This window comes from Pteropus vampyrus, unplaced genomic scaffold (genome assembly GCF_000151845.1).
Source record: "Pteropus vampyrus isolate Shadow unplaced genomic scaffold, Pvam_2.0 Scaffold167, whole genome shotgun sequence".
NCBI lineage: Eukaryota > Metazoa > Chordata > Mammalia > Chiroptera > Pteropodidae > Pteropus > Pteropus vampyrus.
Window position 1 is genome coordinate 378,606 of NW_011888948.1, and position 20,959 is coordinate 399,564.

Genomic DNA, 20,959 nt, shown 5'->3' on the forward strand with positions numbered 1-20,959 from the left:
ATGTGATGAAGACCCAGGCTCTACAAGCAAGAATACTTTATCCACAAAGCTATTATTTAGAATTGAAGGACAAATAAAGAGCTTCTCCGACAAAAATAAACTAAAAGAGTTTATCATCACCAAGCCAGCATTATAGGAAATGTTGGAGAGACTTCTTTAAGAAGAAAAACATATATCAAAAACAGGAATAAAGAATGGCATTAACTACATTCCTATCAACAAGTACCTCAAATGGAAAAGAATTAAGTGCTCCAAACAAAAGATAGAGTGACTAAATGAATAAGAAAACAAGACCCCCTACATATGTTGCCTATAAGAGACTCACTTCGGATTAAAAGACACACACAGACTAAAAGGAAGGGGATGGAAAAAGACATTGCCTTGATGGACCTAGAGGGTATTGTGCTGAATGAAATGGACTGGATAGAGAAAGAAAAATATCAGATGATTTTATGTGCATGTGGAATCTAAAGAACAAAATCAACAACAACAACAAAAGTAGAAATAAACTCGTAGGTTCAGAGAATATCTAGAGGGATACTAAATGGGAGGGGGTTGGGGGGGATAAAAAAAGGTAAAGGGATTAAGAGGTACAAATGGATAGTTGCAGAATCGACATGGAGATGTAGAGTGTAGCATGAGGAAGATGGTTAATAATGTTATAATAAGAAGGAGAAAGAGGGGTGCTAGATTTAGTGGGGTGATCACTTTTAGAGTTATGTGGATCTCTGATCACTATGCTATACCACTGAAACTGGTATATTATTCTATGTCAACTATAAGTGAAAAAAACTCATTGAATTGTACAATGTAAATACAAGCAACTAATTGTCTATTATATTTCAATAAAGACGAAGAAAAAAGAAAAAGTCGCTTTGCTCCCAAAAAACTATTAACTACTCCATAATAAGGTATTAAATGATAAATTTTAATTTATCAATAACATTCAATAATGGACTATTGTAGGGAGGAGAAAGCTTTTTTCTACCTTCTGGGTTTTTGCGTTTGATCTAATAATTAAATCTAGATGAGATAGTTTAGATTAACAAGACAAAATAACTAAATTTAGTTACATATGTATGCATAGGAACCCCATATACATGAGGGAGTCAGAGACCCCACATGCATGAGAGGTTCAGGGACATAAAGTTAAATTAAAAATATAAAATTAAAACAGTATCATTCTTCTCAACTAGTTTTTGTTGTTGTTTTGGAAAATATAGTTATTTTTCATTGAACTGTTATTTATATTAATGTATGATAGGTTCTTTATTGTTATTTTTAATGAATTAATATTTTAAAAATTTTGTTTTAATTTTTTAATACAATAAATATCAGTAGATATTATAATCCACATAGAGAAAAGGTCTTTAGGGTCATCATTAATTTTTAAGAGTGTAGCACGATCTGAGACAAAAAAAATTGGAAAACTTGTGCTGTAGCATTTGCCACTGGTACACGCATATTTGTTCGAAGATTAATCATCCCCTCTACTCCTTGAATCAGAATTACTGGAAGCAATCAGGATGTTTAGATGGAAGAATGACCATCACTGCTGGATTGGAAATGGATTTTGAGAACTCCAATAGAGGGAAGGTGAAATGCAGCCAGAGGAAACATTCTGATTTAGCTTTGAGGCCTTCAAAATTGTTTTATAGCCCAAGCCACAGTAAGCGTAAGGAGTAGCCAGGGAGTAGAGAGAAATGTCCATTTGTTGAACTAAGACTTTTCAGTTCATTTGTTACTTTGAATGCACACATTCTATAGGCCACCTGTCCATTCACAATCATAAAAATGTCTCTCCTAGCTACAGTTACATGAGATACTAGCAAAAGGGTCTCTTTGTTATAAAATACTAATTAATTGATGAACATTTGGATGCTTAACTCTATAAAAGGCATCTCATCGTTCCATGTCAAATATAGATTAAAATATTTTCTCTTATGTTATCTAGTTTTGTTTTCTGTTATAATTGTTTGTATCTTTTGGTCTCTCTTGAGGCCTTGTTCTTGTCAATTTATATGTGCTTTTAGTGATAGAAAAATGTTTCCTCTAGTTTGTTCTGTCTTTAATTTTGTGGACTTAGAAAAAAAAAGAATATTGCCCCCCCCATCCCCCCCCCACCACCACTGCTGCCCTCACATTATAAGTTCTTTGTGGACATTTTGAATAACTGTATAATATTTTATTAAGAGGAGGATCCTATTTCAACCTTCCCCTGTTTTGCCCATTTAGGTTTTTTTCTGTTTTTACTGTTTTAAACAATACTGCACTAAATATATCCATGCCCTTTTTTTTCTATTTAGAACATTTTCTTAGAGTAGCTTCCCAGAGGAAGAATTCAGATTACAGATATATTTTTAATGCATGGTTAAATAGTTTATTTCAGATACAAAACTCTAGTCACTATCGTTGTCGGCTACAATATTTCTACTAAAAGCAGCCATTTGATTACTTGTAGGACTCTGGCATATAGTCCCAGCACTAGGCTTTGAGATCACACTTAGCAAAGCCAGTGATTCTTCTATAAATGCCTCCCATGGGCTTTGTTAGGGGTTGGCCAACTTTTCTTATATAGGGCCAGATAATAAATATTTTAGGCTTTGCAGGCCACATGGTGTCTCTATAGCTATTCAGCTCTCAACTCAGCTACTCTATTGTAAAGTAAAAGCAGCCGGGGACTTTGTCAATGAATGAGTACGTCTGTGTTCCAATAAAACTTTATGGACACTGAAATTTAAATTTCATATAATTTATATGTGTCACAAAATATTCTTGTTTTTTTTTCCCAACTATTTAAAACTGTAAAATCCATTCTTAACCTGCAAGCTGCACAAAAAATAGGCAATGGGCCAGATTTGGCGTGTGGGCCATGGTTTGCCAACCCTTGGGCTGTATTATAGGTGACTTGGTAACAGACGTTTATTATACTGGGACCTCTGGATCTACTGCAATGATATGGTGATTTATCCAGATAACCCTTAATTTCAGCGTGTATCTGATACTACCTTTCCTATTTTGTATTTCAGCTGGAGTTAACCGAATTTCATACTGGCCTGCTGATCCAGAAATAAGTTTGCTTTCTGGAGCTTCTGGTTCTGAAGATGCAAAGTTAGATGCCAAAGCGGTGGAGAGATTGAAGTCAAACAGTCGGGCTCACGTGTGTGTCTTACTTCAGCCTTTGGTGTGTTTCATGGTTCAGTTTGTAGAAGAGACCTCTCACAAATGTGACTTCATTCAAAAAATTTCAAAAACGTTGCCGGATGCTAATGTTGACTTTTATTCCGAATGTAGACAAGAAAGAGTAAAAGAATATGAAATGTTATTTTTGGTTTCAAATGAAGAACTGCATAAGCAAATTCTGATGACTATAGGTTTGGAGAACCTATGTGAAAATCCATACTTTAGCAATCTGAGGCAGAACATGAAAGACCTTATCCTCCTTTTGGCCACAGTAGCTTCCAGTGTGCCCAACTTTAAACACTACGGATTTTATTCTGGCAATACCGAACAGATTAACGAAATTCACAATCAAAGTTTGCCACAAGAAGTTGCAAGGCACTGCATGGTGCAGGCCAGGTTATTAGCATATCGAACTGGTGAGTTTCATGCTTAGTTCATAAATTGGGGCCTATTGGTTGGGTTGTATTTATCTCAGAAGTAAAGTGGGGTTCATCTCATCTGTGGTAGAGTTCATTTATTCTCAGATACTAAAGTTCACAACATAGAGAAGTTAATGACCTCGAGTACACAGCTCTTCTTTAGAGCAGTTTCAGGGTTCCTTGTGGCCTTAAGTTTGGTGCTACATTTATAAATCAGGGCCTGATTAGCTAGGCTCTTCTTTCTGCTTCTTGCTTTTATTTCACTATTCATTGATCCCTCCACTAGAGATGGGACAAAAAGAGAGAACTCAATTATTCATATTTATTAACTTCAATATTTTATATGTATTTAATATTTAATAATAACTTTAAAAATTTTTATAAAATATGACTTCAAAATAAGTAACAGAATCAAAGTAAAGGAATATTGGCAAATTATTTTAAATTGCTGCTATGTCTTCAATCAGCAAGTTGAGAAATGAGGCATATGTACTTTATTAAGTTATACTTGAGTATGTATATGAAAAAGGAAAAGATTTCTTGGGAATTTATTGTGATAAAAGGTGCATCTGTATTTCCAATTATAGAACAGTGTTTTTACATCTCAACAGACATAAGATTTTTCAAAGTAGAATCATGATAACTTCTTAAAGTGCAGCTTTGAAATAAGGGAAAATAGGCAGGAAGAGCAGTAGAGTAAAATTTAATGAGTGGACTATAGGATTTTTTTTTTTAACTTATCCCAAGAAAGAAGGAAAAGAGAGAAAATCTTCAGAAAAGGTTTATACAAATGCCACTGGCTTGAAGTATAAGCTAAACAAAGACCACAGGTCAAAGTAATTTCAGTAGAATGGAGGGTCTCAACTGGTAGCATATCAGAATCACCATTGAAACTTTTATTAAAAAACAAATGCTCAAATTCCAACCAGACTAAACCAAGTCCCTAAGGGTATGACCTAGGCTTATGAATTTTGAAAGTTCTGCAAAGAATTTGGATGTTCGGCAGGGTTAATAATCATTCAGTTCTTATTAAAGAATTTGATTGTGTTACAGGCGTAAGCTATATTATGCAAACAATTGTGTAGTGTGAAGTCTAATTTAATGTATCTTGTATCATGGGCTATACATTAGCCTCTGCTAAAACCAGCTTCATAAATAATTTTCTCTAAACCATTCTGGAAAGACAGAAACATAAATGGGAACAGCTGTCCCAGCTCCAATTCATGAATTCTCCTTTGCTAATTAGAATTCAGCAGATTCCAGAGTGAGATGTGCATCTGTTGTTCTTTTGATCTCAGTACTTTTTGCTTCTCATAGGGGAACACCTTATACCATACCATGTATGATTCCAGTGTTTAAAGATGCAGTAATGTATAATATAAATTTGCATATATTTTATGCAGTAATTTTGCATATCATCAATGCAAATATAAATTTATTTATATTTTTAATATTTATATATTTATTCATTATAAATTTATCCACCATTTCTGTGCAGAATTTTGTACATGAATCCAGGCTTCTGTGCTTGATGGGCAATTTAAAAGATTTTCCAAGGTTAATTTTTTGACTGTGTATGACTTTTTTTGCCTGGAACCCAAATCCTGAATAAGATGCAACTCTCTGACATTCACTCCACTCCACTGTGAGCTCTTCCTAGGAAGAGACAGTGTCTTCATCATCATTTTTTCCTTAGCACTAAGCACAGTGTATTTAATGGATAAAGGATATCTTTTTATATCCTAAGACATGGTCCACAATCCTTCATCCAAAACCCTTGAAACCCAATGAAAAGGAATTCAGAATTTCTGATTTTAGAAAGGTAATATGTTACATATACTGTATATTACACAGCACTGACAGAGATCTGGGGCAGTACCTGTAATCAAACATAGATGTGGAGTAAAATGTATGAATATTTGAATTAACTATTTGGTCAGGTGTAACCAAAAATAAGTACATCAAGCTGTCAAAAAAAGCTTGATATAAGGGATTTCAGATAAGGAATTCTGGACCTGTATTCTTCATTGTTGATAAATATTTATTTTTAACAATTAAGCACCTACCATGTGTCAGGCACAGAGCTAGGCTATTTATATACCTTTCTCATTTAACATGGAGAACAATCCAACAAGGTAGCTATCCCCATGATAAGAATGTGCTAATAACTCAGACTTTTAATTTCACATTGTTCAGCTTGCTTTGATAACTTTATTTTACTCTAATTAATAGATGAACAAACCATTCAATTAAACCATTTCATTTAAAAATATACATATGATTAAAATGAATTTTAAAATCTCTAACAACAGAGTTCTAAAAGTAATTGAAAGTAGATACTTAACAATTGCTTTTTGAATGATAAAGAAATAGGATCCAAAAAGGTGTCATTAAAATTATGTTTCTACAATACTTTGAGGTAGCAAAAAGGTGACAAAATTTGTTTAGGCTTCGGGGGGAAAAATAGAGTTAGGAGGGCATCACCTCTTATCTACCTGGTCTAAGTGTGATGTTTGATCTCTTTTGGGTCCTGTTTTCCCATTAGACTAGGTGTTTTCCAAAGCTGAGGATTATGCCTTCTTCCTGAACCACAGTGTTGATGATGAAAGTAGGTTGGAGTAGCCAAGAAAGTTAACTGTTTCAAATTATGACTGCATGGTTCTCAACTTTTAGTACATAAGGGATGTTCTTGATAAATGCAGATTCCTGAGTGTGCCCATTTTCTGTGGGGAGATTGATTCAGGGTGTTTCCATGTGAGATTGGAGTCTGTCTTTTTAATAAGCACCCAGTGATTCTGATACAAGTGGCCTGTGGACCACACTTGGACAAACCCTGATGTGACCACAGAATTGGGAGCTAAAATAACTTGTGTTCCAGAACCTTAGGATAAAGAGTTCTCTGACTTTCAGTGATCAGAGTCTCAGGAATTTGGCTCAGTGATTATAAGCTGACCTTTCCCTTCAAAGGTAACAGAGAAAACCTGTGACTGACCCGAGCAATTTCTGTAAAAATTACAGACATGAAAAGATTTTTGAGAAATTACCTTATCTGTCAGTCAACCTTGGGGCTTGGTGAAATATACTCCATCTAACATGGATGAAGTTTTATTCTGATTTTAAAAGACTTATAGTAAAGGATATTCTCTTGGTGTGACTAACCTTACCTAGGCAGTAGAGCTGCACACTGGTAAAAAATCACATTTTTTCCCCTCCTGACAAGGTTTAGTCTATCCCCAGACTAAGACAGAAAAAGTGGCTCCTGAGGCTAAACAACAAAACAAAACAAAACATGAACAATACTTAATATAGATGGTAGGAAAAGTAGGCTCTTAATATGAAGAATTTCTATTTCAGTTTTTCATTTTTTGTTTCAAATCGAGGCATGCATTAAGTACAGCTTTACTTCCAGTAAAGTTTTGGTTTTGCAGGCATATATAAACTTACGTTTATAACTTCTGCCACTTGTCTTAGAAATGAGCATAAAGCCATAATTGTATTCTTTTCTCCTCTTGTTTTATTCTGAAGGTCCTGGAAGGAATAACATTTTGTTTACACCAAAATTCATTTCATGACAGTCCCCACTGTAGAGTAAGCCCTTCTCCCTACCCCATTCCTCAGCAGCGTGTCCGTTTCCTTCACAGCACAGCACAGCACAGCACAGCACAGCACAGCACTTAAGTCCTTACGTGTTTCCTTGTTCCTGTCTTCCTTACCACACTGTAAGTTTCATGAATATAGGGACTTCTGTTTCTCTCACCACTCTACACTCTGTGATTCAGTAAAGGGATATCTTTGTTACAAAATTCTTAACTTAAAAGGAGGAGTGGAGGAAAGGCAAGTAGGTTGGGTCTGGAGGGCTAAATTTTAGTCAATTTTTTTGCCTGTTTTCTCATCGAGAAAAGGAAATTTTATCTGTTTTACCTTTATGGTAACATTGAGATAATGGGCAAAAAGCATTTAAAATAAATTAGGCAAATGCTTCATGGTATAATTTTGAAAACCCAAGCTTGCTTGAAGTTGGGGAATTTAATTATAGTATCATAACTTTAAAAAATTAACTTATTTAGGAGGCACCCTAGTTTTTAATGCATAGGTAGAATAAAAGGTTTTTTTTGTATTTTTGTTAGAAAAGTAAATATTTAAATGTCAACATTAGAAGTATAATTTTTAGGAATTTGTAGGGTGAAGCCAATTTTGTTTAATCCACATCAATATGAAAACACCCTAGAGTAAGTCCACAGGTGCTTGTTACTTTCTCTGTGTTCCTCCTCAGCTACATTTATTCCTTATTAAGATTTTGATAAATACTATGGTTTTCACAATTAGTGTATAATTGTCTTAGAAATTTGAAACTCGCTCTTGTATTAGTAGAAGGAAAAAGCCTTTCACACGTAGAATTTTTATTTTGTTTCTTCTGTTTCAAATTAATGATTTTAAGAAGTATACAGCTTGTTACAGAGATTTTGGTTCTATAGGAAAATTATAATCTTATAACTTGTACCATATGATTTAGAAATGAGCATCATGTCACCAACTTGGCATTTGTTTCCCCCTAAAGACAAATTATGGAGGTAATGGAAAGGACAACATTTTAAATCAAAATCAGTTTAAATCAAAATCCCTTTTATGTACTTTCCAGCTATCTATCTATCTATCTATCTATCTATCTATCTATCATCTATCTATACATATACATATATATGTACATACATATATATCCCATAGAGATTATGGGATATATTATAAATTTATGTTTGTATTATAAATATGACCATTTTTCTTAGCAAAAACGTTTGCATAAAATATGTTTTTCATGATTAGAGTGTAAAAAATGCTAAAAGACAGATTTGATTGTTTCGAATGGTTATTACATTAAAACTATTAGTTCAGAAACTTCTTTTTTAATAAATTTTTTCATCTGTTAGAAACTGATTGGTGGAGAATCAATAATTACACTCAGTTCTGGTTACAGCTTTGAAGCGACCTGACTGTGGCACTGCCATTTTAATGATCTTTGTACGTAGATCACGTGTGACTAGGTTGGTACCAAATTCTCATTTTCCTTGCTTTAAAGTATTTATTTTAGTGGTTTTCTATAATTAGTGAGATGTCAAGGATTGCTGCTACATTTATGAAGTATATTTCAATAAATGTTTCTATTATTTTTGGAAAAATGTATTTCTGAAACTAACAAATCATTGATTTTTACTGAGTTAAATGCCATTTATCTTTTAGAGGATCATAAAACAGGAGTTGGAGCAGTCATTTGGGCAGAGGGAAAATCTGTAAGTATTAAAATAATTCTTTAAACATTTAACCTTGATTTTGTTTAAACATAGTTCAGCCTTAAGTGCATTACATTTTATTGACCTGTTAGCATTAATATTTTGTATTGGTGCATTTCTTATATCCTGTAAACATTTCCTTATTCCCTCAACAATTTTCTGGACAGAATCACTTATTTAGCAAACAGTTATTAAACAGGCACTGTGCCACAGTGAACAGTGGGGAGCTAAAGACCACATTTTCTCCCTTTTGTAGCTTTCTGTGGTCTAGTATAGACAGAGAAGTGAAAAAGAGACTGGTGTATAAGTGTGATTATAATACGATACTGTGAAAGCACAGAGGAGGAGACTTCACTCCACTTGAAGAAATGAAGAAAATGTTCTTGAAGGAGATAAGATGCTATTAGTCTGGAAGAATGAATAGGAATTCACCAGGCAGAGCAAGTTTGTGGGACCGGGGGCAAAGTACAGAGAGGTAGGAGGTATGAGAAGAGAATGTGGGGAAATGCAAGTGATTTGGTATGTTCGAGTCCAGAGTCCTATGTATAATAGTGTGGCAGAAAAAAATAAAAAATAAAAAATTGGACTGGACCCTGAAGAACTTTGTATGTCATGGAGAGAGTTTGGACTTTATCCCTTAGACAGTGGAATACCCTAGCACAATGCTAACCTATAGGCATAAAAGGCAAACCACATAATTTATAATTGATATTTTAAATAAAAGAAACAGGTGAATTAATTTTAAGAATATATTTTAATCTAATATGTCCAGAAATATTTCAACATGTAATCAATATAAAAGATCATTAATAAGATATTCTGTATTTGGGGGGAATATTGTCTTCAGAATCCTGAGTATATTTTACACTTAGCACCTCTCAATTTGTACTAACTACACGTGGCTGTGCCTACTGTATTAGATAGTGCAATCCAAGAATCTTTTAAGAGGGAAAATGATTAGATAAGATTTGCATTATATAAAGAGTAAGGTGGGGCTAGACAGGAAATAGGGAGATTAATAAAAAAGAGATGATGGAGATGGGTTAGGAGGGCATGGAATTAAGAGATACTTAGTAACTATGTATGAGAGTCTAAATTTTGCTTCAATAGACTTTCCAGCAAGTAATTTGACTATTTGCCTGTATATTTCACAAATCTTTCCAGTTCAGCCTAGCCAATACCTTCCCTGCTAACCTATTCCTTCATCAGCAGTCACAATCCCAGGGAGTTCCTTGTTATTCCATACATCCAGTCCATCACCAAGTGCTATGGAGTCCACCTTCAAAATATTATCTATAGTGTCTACAGCATGGTGTAGGGGAAAGACATGGGTTTGGAGTCAAGCTACCTGGGCTTGAATTCTGGCTGTATTACTTACTAGCTTTGTGATCCTGAACAAGTGATTTAATTTCTCTCAGCCTCAGTTTCTTTATCTACAAAATGGGAATGATAATAATACTACTCTCTAGGTTGTGAGGTTGATTAAATGAAAAAATACATGTAAAACTCAGCAGGAAGTTTGACATTTAATAAGTACTCAAGAATTTGTTATTGAGATAATATTTACTTATAAACTTTTATTGGCTCACCATAACACAGTGATTTTTATCAAGCTGCCTCTAGTAGCAATGAGTCTGTTGTTACCACCACATGAGTAATTGTAATATATTGAAATTTAGTGAGGTTTATTATAGCATATTCCAAACTATTATATTGTGATTTCAGTCTAATAATTGATAAAGCATTCATATTACTACCTAATAGGCTGTTGACTAGGAGAAGTCAAGAAGAGCCACTGAAGTAAGAAGTATATGATACTAATATACATATAAAAGAAGCTCAATAAATGTTGAAGATTAAAGAAAAGTGCATTTTTTATTTTTCAGCTATATCAAAACCACATTTTTTTAGCTCAACAACAGAAATTACTCAAAATATTTTTTAGTTTTCTGTCTTGCTAACCAGTAGCACAGCACAGAGCCTATTAAGAAATTAACAATCATTTATTGAGTACCTGTTATGTATGAAACACTCTTAATAGGTGTACTTTAAGGGATAAAAAAGAATAAAGTATGTTTTCTGTTCTCCAGCATCTTATTACCTGTTCCAGAAGAGATGTCTGAATCAAGTGAAGCTATTCATGAATTATGCCAGCTAGTATTTAATTACATGATAAAATCAAGGACTGCCTTGAGTTATAGAGAGATGATCGCCTTCTTGAAATTTAGCATTAACAAGACCACACCACAGCAGGCGGATCTAATAGTGTATTTTTCTGATGAGTCGGTTTGTCATAGAAAATTGAATGCATTATACAAGTATGATATTAGGCTTTAAAAATATACTGTGGGCTGCCTTTTCAGAATGTTCAAAACTAAGCTTTGTTGGTTTGCTCCCTTTCATAGAGAAATTGTGATGGAACAGGCGCTATGTACTTCATAGGCTGTGGTTATAATGCTTTCCCTGCTGGATCCGAGTATGCTGACTTCCCAAACATGGATGACAAACAGAAAGACAGAGAAATAAGGAAATTCAGATACATCATACATGCAGAACAGAATGCCTTGACATTTAGGTATGAAACTCGTTTGCATATATTTTCTTTAAAATGTAGCAAGGGTTAGTTGAAATTCTTTTTCTTTTAGCTGTGATTTATTTCCTTTTTTAAAATTCCCCAAAATATTCTATAACTAAAACGTAACTTTAGTTATAGTTGGTCTTTCCTGCCTGACCTGAAGCCGTTGTCAGAGATCTTACAGGCCTTCATATTTATTGAGATTCTCCTCGCCCTTTTCCTTCTCTCTCCAGTGTAAAACTATGTAAAGTATGTCTGTAGGGTCTTGTATATTTCTGGAACCTAAGCCCTTCTTTGTTTTCTAAATCTAGAGTACATATTTTGTATTTATGACTATATAGATTTTGTTATGAACCAAGTTGCTCTAACATAGTTTTTGTTAAAGATTACAACTGGCATTACCTCCTTCTAATGTTAATTTAGATAATTTCCAAACATTTCTCAGCATTAACCATTAAGGGGTGATCTTCGGGTAGTCAAACCTGAATAAAACATGGCTCCCGTCCTTAGGAGCTTATATTACAGCAGGGGCTATAACACAGCCTTCATCCTAAGGTGATCAGTTGTGTGGGAAAGGCCAACACAAGTGCTGTGGAAAGTCAGGGCTGCTATGACTGCAGGGGGCATGAGAGGGAAAAGCTTTAGGGAGAAACTGGCACTCGAGCTGAGCATTGAAGATTTGCTAGGGTTGCAGCAATTGGAAATGCTTACTTGCAGGGAAGTCATCCTTGCTTTAGGTGTAACAGTGGTCTAGAAGTAGGAAAAATGCTTCTGTGTGTAGGAAAATGAATGAATATTGCAGTTAGGCTGGACCACGGAGCACCTGGGATTAGGCTGAGACTGGGTAGGGAAGACTGAGTTTAGACTCCATTGAGTAGGTAATGGAGAAATGGAATGGCATTGACAGAGCCACACTACTGATTGCTTGAGTTGCAGGTGTATTGTTGGAAAAGACTAGGTGCATGAAATTCTGTTGCCCTAGTCCAGATGAACAGAATGAGTCTGAGCTAGGGAGGTGGATATGGAAGGCAGGTCGCAGTGTCAGACAGCTGACTGACAGTGGTGTAAACCTCAGAACTGGGAAGTACAACCCCTGTAGCCTCAGGTGAGAGCATCCCTTAGTCCTAAACTACTCCCAGTCAACAACTCTCTCTTCTTTTCCTTGTGCTGTTCATTATAGATTTAATTGCTTCATTTAGTTTGGAGATATGGATCTGTTAAATCCAAACATTTGTTAAGTAAAATCCTGCGTTAGGGAGAGAACAAGGGAACTATAACTCAAAACGGAATTTTAAGATTAACTTATGAATTTAGTAAGCATTTATTAAATATCCATTAAGTACCAGATAAGGGGGTACATCTTTTGGCTACTGTGATGAATTATGTCTAATCATGCATCATAAACTTTTAAGAAGAATATTAGTTCTAGCCCCTAATTCTCTCTCGCTCTCTTGCTCTCTGTGTCTCTGTTTTCATTTGCTTTGTAATTTAATACTGAAATTTTGCCAGATTGCTTAGAATAAATGAATGAATTTTAGTTAGAATAATTGTCGTGTTCAGGTTATATTTCAACATTTATGCATTTTTGTATTTTTAACATTCACTAATTAGCGAGAATAAGGTTTGCTTATCATTGTTTATAATGTTGTAAACCTGTTCTTAAAGCAGCTCAATTTTAGTTTTTAAAGATTTCTATAAAATATAACTTACCCTTTCAGAAACTACCTTCTTAATATTTTATATGTTTTTTGTAGGTGTCAAGAAATAAAACCAGAAGAAAAAAGTATGATTTTTGTGACAAAGTGCCCATGTGATGAGTGTGTCCCTTTAATTAAAGGTGCAGGCATAAAACAAATCTATGCAGGGGATGTAGATGTTGGAAAAAAGAAGGCAGACATCTCTTACATGCGATTTGGGGAACTTGAGGGTGTTAGCAAATTTACAGTAAGTAGATACACACTTTTTTCAAATATTATGTTGTTTGGTGTCCTGCTGCATAGTTTAGTAATTCCAGCCCTTTTAAAGAGTTTCGACAAACTATTATCATTGAGTTTATTTTTATGTGCAAGCATTTGCTAATTACAAATCTTCTGTTTAGGATCTCTGCCTCACGAATTTACATCTCTATAGAAAGTTGTAGGTGAGCTTTACCCATCTTGAATCAGTAGACCCTTTGGTGCCATCTGGTGGTTAACAAAAGAAAATCCACCTCTTCTCTCACCCTCCCTTCTGTTTTAGAGTGAAAATAGTTTAGAGGTGAAAATAGTTTAAGATTACCCAAAGATGGGGAGGGACACACACATACCCACACATGCATACAACACACAACACACACACATTTTTCCTGAGAAAAATCAGGAAAAGTTAGAAGGGATTTAATATTTTATATATCAAAAAAAGTGCCGAGGTAATTTATGGAAAACTCAGAACTTTAACTCTTTATATTTTTTTACTATGTAGGTTTTTAAAACTTTTTTTTTTTTAGAAACAATGGCAGACATATAGGAAAATTACAAAAACACTACCAAGAACTTTTTTTTCTAGAAACATTTGAGAGTACATTGTTACCATGATACCAAATCACTCTCATATACTTTATTGTGTATTTCCTCAAACAGTATATTCTTTCTTGTAATCATAATAAAATCACAAAATTCAGGAAATTATCATTGATACATTACTGCTGTTTCATCCACAGATTCCAATCAGTGTTCACCATATGTCCCAATACTATCCTGTATAGCAAAAGGATCCTCTCCAGAATCATGTTACTTTTTAATGATAATTCTGGCATTTAATGTAACATTTATATACTACAATTTGCAGTGGGTAGAAATGGCATATAATAGAACTGTTTATACATTTCAACTTTACATTCCTGTTTGAGTCCAGGGTGCCTGGAACATAAAAAGCACCTAAGAGATATTTATTAAACTATATATATATATATTTACATATATATAAATAATACACATATAAAATATATATATATTTACATATATATAAATAATACACATATAAAATGTTAAAAAATTTAAAAACATAATACCATACTATCTAGTTTCTGTCTGTATATTAAGTATCATAAATTTTTATCCTTTTTATTTTTGTCCTGTGCTTCTGTTTTCATTTCAGTTTTATTTTAGTTTATCATGACTTTAAAAAGAAAAGGGGAGGCACTGAAAGAAGGGAGAGATGGGAAAGACGCCTCTTCTGTAAAACTAAACAAAAGCTACATCCAGCTAGTCCAGGAGAAATCTCCAGTTCTGTGTTTTTCTTTTCTATCTCTTTGTTCCTCCTAAAGAGTGGGAAGAAATAGATTTTTCTAATTCTCTTCATAAAGATTAGGTGACCTAGCTCTTCAGTACTGTGAGTGATGGGTTAAGTGAATTCTGAAATTTCTTGCTTACTGGTGGATTTTAGTAGCTTTTTAATTATAAAGAGAATGAAGAGATCAGAAGAATGTCAGGGCAAGAGAAGTGGAAGGAGCCAGGAAGGCAAAGGCAGTGAAAGCCCTTTGGGCAGAGGTGGGATGCAGAAACACCTGTTGAGCCAAGACCCATCCAGGAATACCCTTGCTCAGGTGCACTTGGTTCTTCTCTGTACTCTTTCCGGAGAGGATTAGCCGTGCACCCTTCCCTCCCTTCCCTCATCTGGCCTGGCTTACAATATTATGTAAATGATTTAAACCACCTGGTTAGCTAAACACCTAATTTTATAAATATCAGTAACTAACATGAACTAGTATTTGTTCTAAATTTGAATTTTAGTAATGATTACACTTACTTTTAGACTGTCAAAAGTAGTATAAGAGTATCAACAAACTTGATTTTTTTAAAGATTAAAGCAAGCGAAATTAATTTTGTGTAAAAAAGGTTTGCTTTTCTCTTTGAGGTGTTACCATATACCTTGTGATAAGTGGTTCTGTTTTGTGGGGTTATTGCAAACTAGTCTATGTCTAGGCAACAGTATTTTCAAGAATAGATTTTATCCGTATAAACCCAAGTCCATTTACTCAGAAACTCTTTTTTTAAAAAAATTTGATACCTATATATTTGTCTCTATTAGATCATATTAGTTTTTTATTATAAAAATAATATGTGCTCAATGTAGAGAACTAGGAAAATAAAAAAGAACCAATATTATCCCACAACTCATAGATACTACTGGTAACATGTTATATGTCTCACTGAAAATTCTTCAAAAATAGTTTTTAATAATTACACAAATTTTTAATCTGTAGACATACCTTATTTAACCATTCCCCTGTTGATGAACATCCAGATTGCTTCTAAGTTTTTACAGTTAGAAATAGTCTTTTTATGGTTATCCTTAAATGTAAATTCAGGATTACTCATTTTTACTTTGCCCAAATTAATAGATTTTAGTGGTTTGACATGTTTTAAAACATGCCTTTAAAAAATTTTTTTCATACATAACTTCCCACCCCTTGTAAGTACTCTTTTTCTTGGTGTTAACCCTAACCATCCCATTTATATAGGTGACCAACCAGTTCTAGATGTCCTCCCTCCCAAAGACTTTTTTGTACACGTGGCGAAATGTTTTTCTTGTACCTCATCCCCTCTTCAAGGCCCATGATATTCACTACTTTATCTAATGAACTAACTGATGCTGTGGAAGAGTCTCTCAGGTACTAAACAGCTTTATTTGTCTTTCTGGAGCTAGTGCCCTAGTGGGGCCTTTTCGGTTAAGTCATTTGTGATTCTGATGACAGGGCTTTCTAGCCAAGGAGGGAAGGAAGGGCTTAGCTATGAGATGTTGATTATACTCTTTTTTTTTATCTGCTGCTCCAGTCTTCTCCGTAATATCTGAGAATCTTCAGGCTTCCTTATTTATTTCTGAATGGTTAAGATGGAAAACTATAATCAGAGGTGTGATATAATATATATGATATAATTATATGACATAAGTATATTAAAAGGCAAGATAATCTTGGTCATGTTTTTATTCTTTAATATCTAGGCCTTCTCTAGCTATTATAAGATCTGTAGGGCCTGGAGATTGAGTGTGAGGTGGTAAAAATTCTCTAACATTGGGCACAGGTAGACCCAGAATCTAATTTTATTGCTGCCTTTAGTTAGTGTGTAACCTTGGGCAAGTCACTACAGTTCTCTGTTCTTCTACTTCCTTACCTATAAAATGAAGGTAAAGGATCTTTAAAGTTCATACCTTCCCTAAGAATATTGATTCTGATCCCAGCAGTCTTATCATTCAGGGTCATTCAAGGTCATTAAGGCTTGGTTGATACAGACATGCTAACTCTTTTCATCTTATACTTTTAAAGTTGTTTTGATATTTGAAAGCAGGGTGCTGAAATGCTACTTATAAAACCTTTGTTAAACATATAAATAAAATATTTGTGCCCTTTTGCAGTGGCAGCTGAATCCATCAGGAACTTGTGTTCTTGAACAAAATGAGCCTGAAAGCAGAGAGAGTAAGTATTTACAAGGCCTTTATTGAGGTTGCTGAGAAGAGAGGATACGTTGTGAGTTTTAATGGTCAGGTGTTGGAAATTGTTGTGATCTTAGATGCAGCATACTCTTTTTGCAGGTTAGGTTTTTCGCCATCAATTTGCTCACATTTATGTATCTGCTGTATGTTAGGGATGATGGAAAGTGCTGGCTAATAATCAATCCTGCAGAATCTGCAGTTTAATAAAAATAATCGTGTACAAATAGAGTTTATAAATTAAATTTATATGAAACAGTAAACAAAAATGTTCTTCCATACCAAAACAAAAGCTTCTTGGGCAGTTTGAAAGGAAAAATACATATAATTAATACAGATGGATCTAGGGCCAAATTATGAGGATATATACATTCTTATTAGAGTAAAGCCACATTTGTTCAGATTGGTCAGAGACTGGAAATGTTCCGATTATTTGCATAATCTAATGACTTAGAATCATCATAGCTTCGGTAAATGAACTACTAGTCTTAAAAGCTTTATTATTTGCATATTGACAGATATTTTGAATGTAATATAATCTTTGGGAGATCTTGTAATTCCTTAGGCACATAAATTTGAACATTAGTTACTGGTGCACAATATTATTTTTAAATATTAGTTATGTTATCTTTTTGATGGATTCTAAGTAAATAGAAGTTTAGTATAATAAGTAAGTTTTCTTCATAATAACAATGATTTGATTACCCTTTAAAAAATCGAGAAATATAAAGGTCTTTATTAAAATAATTTCCATGTGAATATCTTGATTTTCTGTGTTCTGAATTAGCTTTCTTTTATTCAGTTGTAATTCTTAAATTTGTAATCTGGAAAAAAAATGTTTATTCTCCATCTTTTTAAAAATCTATCAGGAAAAATAATGAAAGAAAAAAGGACAAATAAAATTTATATAGATCTGATTAAAGAATGTATAGTCAATAAGTGTTTGAGGGGGTTAATTAATAATTCCTTGTTGTTAGGGAAAGGACTCAAATAGCACTAATCATAAAAAGATGAATTAACTTATGTTAAACTTATCCGTTCATCAAAAGATATCATTAAAACAGTACAAAGGAAAGCCATGGAATAGGGAGAGATATTTGCCACTCATACTGAACAAAGGGCTTGTATCCAGGGTTCGTTGCTCCTAGATCACTAAGGAAAAGGAAGACAAAAACGCTGTAGATTAGAAGTCCCAAGATTGGAGGGAGGGCTACGTGATTAGGAGAAAACAAGAGAAAGGCATCTGCTTTACTGGAAATGTTTTATTTATTGACCTGGATGATGGTTAAATGTATGTTTGCTTTGTAACAGTTCATTCAATTGTAAGTTTATGTTTTGTATTCATTTTCAAACAAGTGTTTTATATCAATAAATAATATTCCTGTCTTTTTCAGTGTTACAACAGATTTGAGATATAATTCATATATCATAAATTTGCCCTCTGAAGTGTAGAATTCAGTGGTTTTTATATTTTCAGAGTTGTGCAACCATCACCACAACCTAATTTCATAACATTTTCATCATCTCAAAAAGAAACTTCTTACTCATTTGTAGTCGCTCCCATTTCTACTACCCCCAACCCCAGACAATCACTAATCTACTTTGTTTTTTTGAATTTGCATATTCTGGCTATTTCATATAAATGGAATCGTATATATGTGATTCTTTTCTAATTTTGGTTTCAGCTGAGAAACAGACACAGGAATCAAACAGATGAAAATTAAAACACCAGCTTATTGCTAGACTAGGGCTTGACCTTTGGCTAAATCACACTTTATGGTATTTTTCCAAACTTACCTTTCCTATCTACCTCTCTCCACCATCAAGTCTAGACCTTGAAAGGGGTATTCAAGGGAGAACCTGTCCAACTCTGAGAGGACTTGTGCTGATTTATACCCCCTCAGGAACAAAAAGAGAAGGGAGGGAGACAGGCAATGTAACTGACTACTCTCAGGTGGTCTTCCTCAATTTAACTGGAACTCAAATAACCCATAACAAATATTCTTTTTTAAGGTATCACAGGGCTTTGAAGAAAATAAGGGAAATATTCAGATACTCCTGTTCCCCTAGGGAAAAATAGAAGAGGAATAGTTCGTTAGAATATAAATAGCAACAGCCAGCAAACAGGAAAGCCAGGTTACCTTGGAGACAAATGTCCGTATAAATTGGGATCTTGAAGATAAGTCTGAGATCTGCTGCAAAGAAGAAGAACTAAGCCCGAGGGTCCTTCATTAAGCTTGGGGTCCTCCAAGGATGCCAAAATGCCCTCACTCAGGTTACCTTCTGGCAGAAGCAAATGCAGATTCTCTCAGAAGGAAAATGATCCCGACTTAGGCCCACAGGATATAATAAAATATGAACTCGTAATTGAAAAATTACCAAACACAGGTGAATGTCACTATGAGTAAGAGGGAACAGAAACAACAAATAGCATATTTAGACTCCCAAGGACTTCATGCTTTGGAGTTATAAAATAGAGGATATAAAATGTTTAGGAAGTAAAAGCTGCTATTGGAAAAAGAGCAAGGAACAAGCAATTATGAAAAAATACGTTTGTTAAAAAACTCTGGCTCAGTTAAATCACTGTTAATTGATGGCATGCTTTTGGTATTTCGAGTGGTAGAAGTTCATCCATGAATTGTGGAACATTTAGCATCCCTGACAGAGATGGCAATGCATGTCACACTGTAAGAATAGAGTGTTCAATTTATAGTGCTGAAAAATTGTTTTTCTATGTAGAAAAAATGATATTGGATTCTTACGTCACATAATACACAAAAATCAGTTACAAAAAATTAAAGACTTAAATGGAAAAGGTACATTTTTTGCATTTTTTAATTGAGAGTTTATTTTTAGAGCAGTTTTAGGTTCACAGAAGAATTGAGGGGAAGGTACAGAGAGGTCCCATGACCCCTGTCCCCACACGTGAGTAGCCTCCCCCATTATCCACATCTTCCTCGTTGTGCTGCATTGGTTACAACTGATGAACCAAAATTGACACATAAAAATCATCCAGAGTCCACAGTTTACATTATAGGTTCACTCTTGATATTGAGCATCCAGTGGGTTTAGATAAATACATAATGACATGTATCCATCATTATGGTATCATACAGCATATTTTCACTGCCCTAAAAATTCCCTGTGCTCCACTTGTTCATCCCTCCCCTCTCTCCAGCTCCTGGCAAACATTGATTTTTTTTTTTAACTATAGTTTTCCTTTTCCAGAGTGTTACATAGTTGGAATCATATAGTAGTCACCTTTTCAGACTAGCTACTTTCACTTCGTAATGTGCATTTAAAGTTCCTATCTGTTTTTTCATGGTTTGATAGCTCATTTCTTTTTGTGCTGAATGAGATTCCGTTGACTGGATGTACCAGTTTATTTATCCATTCACCTAATGAAGGACCTCTTGGTTGTTTCCAAGTTATGGAAATTATGAATGAAGCCGCTATAAATATCTGTGTGCATTATTTTTTCTTTTTGGCGTGGACATGTTTTCACCTCCTTTGGGTAAATACCAAAGAGCATGATTGCTGGATCACATGGCAAAAGCATATTTAGTTTTGTAAGAAATTGCCAAACTGTCTTCCAAAGCAGCTGTACCATTTTGCATTTCCACCAGCAAAGAATGAATGTCTGATGCTCTTCCTCCTCTAGCATTTGGTGTATATATTTTGGCCATTCTGATGGTTGTGTAGTGGTGTCTTTTTTTCATTTGCATTTCCCTGATGACATATAATGTAGTACATCCTTTCATAGGCTTATTTGCCACCTGTATGTATCTTCTTTAAATATTGACTTTTGTATATTAAACTTGTATCCTGCAACCTTGATGTAATCACTTATTACTCTTAGAAGGTTTTTTTGTTGATTCTTTTGGATTTTCTGCATAGATGATCATATCATCTGTGAACAAAGACAGTTTTATTTCTTTTCAATCTGTATACCTTTTATTTCCCTTTCTTGTCTTACTGCGTTAACTAGGACTTCTAGTATGATGTTGAGAAGGAGTGGTGAAGGGGAC

At 34.2% G+C, this 20,959-nt stretch overlaps 1 protein-coding gene across 3 annotated transcripts in view; it reads left to right on the forward strand.

Moving 5' to 3' along the window:
* The window catches only part of CDADC1 (cytidine and dCMP deaminase domain containing 1), a 46,136-nt gene that overhangs the window by 17,481 nt on the left and 7,696 nt on the right, over positions 1–20,959 (forward strand). For 2 of the 3 annotated variants that reach the window (XM_011370298.2, XM_011370300.2), the window contains 5 exons: positions 3,030–3,599; positions 8,838–8,887; positions 11,293–11,462; positions 13,217–13,406; positions 16,857–16,917. In XM_011370298.2, the coding sequence (XP_011368600.1) occupies positions 3,030–3,599; positions 8,838–8,887; positions 11,293–11,462; positions 13,217–13,406; positions 16,857–16,917 (1,041 nt within the window). Of the gene's footprint in view, positions 1–3,029; positions 3,600–8,837; positions 8,888–11,292; positions 11,463–13,216; positions 13,407–15,963; positions 16,114–16,856; positions 18,331–20,959 lie in introns of those variants that run through there. The other variant, XR_002782822.1, reaches the window with a different exon arrangement.